General features: G+C 61.9%; 1 protein-coding gene across 1 annotated transcript in view; it reads right to left on the reverse strand.

The window, feature by feature from the left end:
- Nucleotides 1-1568: 1568 nt before the first annotated feature.
- Nucleotides 1569-2771, reverse strand: part of UBTD1 (ubiquitin domain containing 1) — a 1651-nt gene continuing 448 nt past the window's right edge. Inside the window, exons 2-3 of the mRNA XM_010021464.1 lie at nt 2175-2402; nt 1569-1954 (exon numbers count right to left, since the gene is read on the reverse strand). Coding sequence (XP_010019766.1) covers nt 1569-1954; nt 2175-2349 — 561 coding nt within the window. The 5' untranslated portion in view covers nt 2350-2402. The remainder of the gene's footprint in view (nt 1955-2174; nt 2403-2771) is intronic.

The following is a 2771-nucleotide window of genomic DNA, read 5'->3' on the forward strand; positions in this document are numbered from 1 at the left end:
CCACGGCCCAAGACCACTGACAGCTGTGGCTGCTCCACATGACTGGGGCAGCTTTGCCATGAGCTCACCCTCCTGCTTTCTGGTGGCCCTGACTCACCTCCCCAGCCCTGAACCCTCTTAAAGAGACCCACTGCCCCCCCTCCACTGCCTGGGACCCCCACGATGGGTGCAGGGAGCTGGGGTGCACACAGCCCACAGCAGCCAGTCCACAGAGGCTCAGCAGAGCAGAGGCACAGTCCAGGTTCACCCCATGGATACTGTGCGTGGGCAGCCAGGATGCTCCCCATGGCTCTCATCACCCCATTCACACACAACCTGATGCTGCACCAGCATCACATGAGGCTCCTTTGCACCTGGGTTGGGGGTTGCCGTCCACCTCAAAGAAGTAATGGGGCCCCCTCAAATGTCCCAGCCAGCAGACAGCACATGTGCCAGCAGCCACAGCCTCTCCACTGTGCCGCTTTGGAGGATGACCTCAGGTGTGGAACATTCCAAGCAGCCCTGCCAGGGTCCCGGTGGTTGCCTGGCCTCCCTTGCCACACAAGGGCAACCTGGCAGCAGGACCAGCCTCACGTGGGGCCGGCGGGCAGAGCCGACAGCTATTCCCGGCAGTGAGGACATTGTTCAACCCCCTGGGCTTTGCTCTCCCCCTTTGTAAGATGAGGCCAGTGCTGCCCTGTGCAGGAACAGTTAATGCGCTGGGCACAGCCCTCAGCACAAGACATGGGGGAAAGACAGATGGGGACACATCACTTTCACCCTCCTGGGCAGTTCCCAGGGCCACCCTTGGGTGTCCTGTCCCATGGGTGCCAGAGCATGCAGATGCAGAAAGGCACATTTTCACCAGGACAGGCAATGGTGGCCACAAAGGTGGTTCTGGGACCGTTTCCCTCCATGGACTGTCCCCAGAGCAGACATAGGCTGAAACCTCCAGAGGGGAAGCACTGGGTAAGAGAGGTGATGGCCCCACATCAGCAACCAGCCAGGATAGCAATGGGATGATGCTGGCAGTACTGGGGAAGGGTCCAACCAGGCAAAGACCTGGGGCTGGCAGGACGGGGTCAGGATGGCACCAGGGAGCAGAGATGGGGAGCAGATGACGGACAGACTGCAGATGACAGCCCCCCAAGCCTGCCCCAGCAGCCAGAGGAAGGATGAAAAGGCTTTATTGATAAATACAGACTATGTACAGAGGGGAGACATCTCCACCCAGCCCAGCACCCTGGGGCCCCCTGGCCAGGGTGAGCTGAAGCCCAGCAGGTCACAGCCTCGCCCCGCCAGCACAGCCCAGTAGTGGGGCCCTGGCCGTGCTGACCACCCCAGACACATTTGGTCTCAAACCTCATGCAGCAAACACGGTGCATGCCCATATCCCCAGCCAAGAGGGACCACCGTGGTGGCACAGCCCCATGCAGACCTTCTGGAGGGGTCACCTGAATGGGGGGCAGCCTGAGCGGGGAGCAGAGACTGCCCCAGCTCCAGCAGGGCTGAGACATGGCATGGGGCACCCCCAGCAGTGCTGCTGCCCCCAGCTTCCTGCCCATGCCCTGCAACCAGTGTGGGGTAGCTCAGTTCCTGGGCGGCAGAGGCTGGTTGACGATCACTTGCACAACAAAATCCTTCTGGATCTTGGTCTCCTGCAGCCGTGTGCGGTCAGTGAGCAGCTTGCCCGAGAAGAACCAGCGCTGCCAGGTCATGTCGATGCCCTCCTGTGCCTGCAGCTGCTTCTTCAGCTGCCCAATGGTGTCGCCCATGCTGGCGCTGAGCCGCAGGGCCTTGCCGGTGGACAGCCGCACCTTGAGGGTGAACTCCCGCCGGGCGTTGGGCAGGGGCTCAGCCGGCTCCGCTGCCTCCTCCTCACTCCGCTCCAGGATCAGGTTGACAGGAGGTGCCAGGCAATAGACAGGCAGCTGGTACCGGTTGCCCAGCTCATCATAGCACTCCGTCAGGGACCCTGTGGATGGCAGGGGAACATGCTGTGGGTCAGCATCCCCATGGACCACCTAAATAGGAAAAGGGCCACCCCAGGCACTGGGGCAGAGATCCCCTTGACTGGGCTGAGCTGCATAGATGGCTGTTGGGAACCCCTCTCCTCCCCAGCGTAAGATCCCCATGTGCCCAGATATGGGGCACTCGGCAACCACGCCACCCACCCCACCGGTGTCATTCCTCACCGTGGGGCAGGGTGATGCTGGCTCCGTCGAGGATGGCCTGGGCCAGGCTGTGGTCGTTGGCCTCCACAGCGTAGGCAGCTGCCTTCAGAGCATCCCAGATCTCCTTGCGGCCTTCGAAGGCGGGTGCCGTGTCCCAGAACTCATCCCGCTTGCTGCGCAGCTGCCCGTCTGTCATGGGGTAGTCGCTCTTCCACTTGGGACACTCCTTCTTCAGGGGCTCATTGCGGCCTGGGGAGGGGGATACTCAGCAAAAGGACGAGGGTTCCCACTTGGGCCCTGAGCCCCCATCTCCCCATTCCTGGGGACCCCTAGCACTATGCGCAGCAGCATCCAAGGGGCTGCCCTGCCCAGCACAGTCCCCAACACAGCCAGGGGGAACCCAGCTAAAGCTAGCCCTAGCCCTGCCCAAGATCCCACTGACCCCATATCAGCTGCCCCCACAAGTGACATCACTTGTCACCAGCAGGGACAAAGGTTCTTGCCCACATGCCTGGGGGACCAGCACCTGCCCTGTGGGGTGGCCACAAGGCCTCATGGACCTCTGAGGCAGAGCAGTATTTATAGCCTGGGGAATTAGCCAGGGAATAAGCTGGTGAG

Source organism: Nestor notabilis, unplaced genomic scaffold, assembly GCF_000696875.1.
Source record: "Nestor notabilis isolate BGI_N333 unplaced genomic scaffold, ASM69687v1 scaffold17519, whole genome shotgun sequence".
NCBI lineage: Eukaryota > Metazoa > Chordata > Aves > Psittaciformes > Psittacidae > Nestor > Nestor notabilis.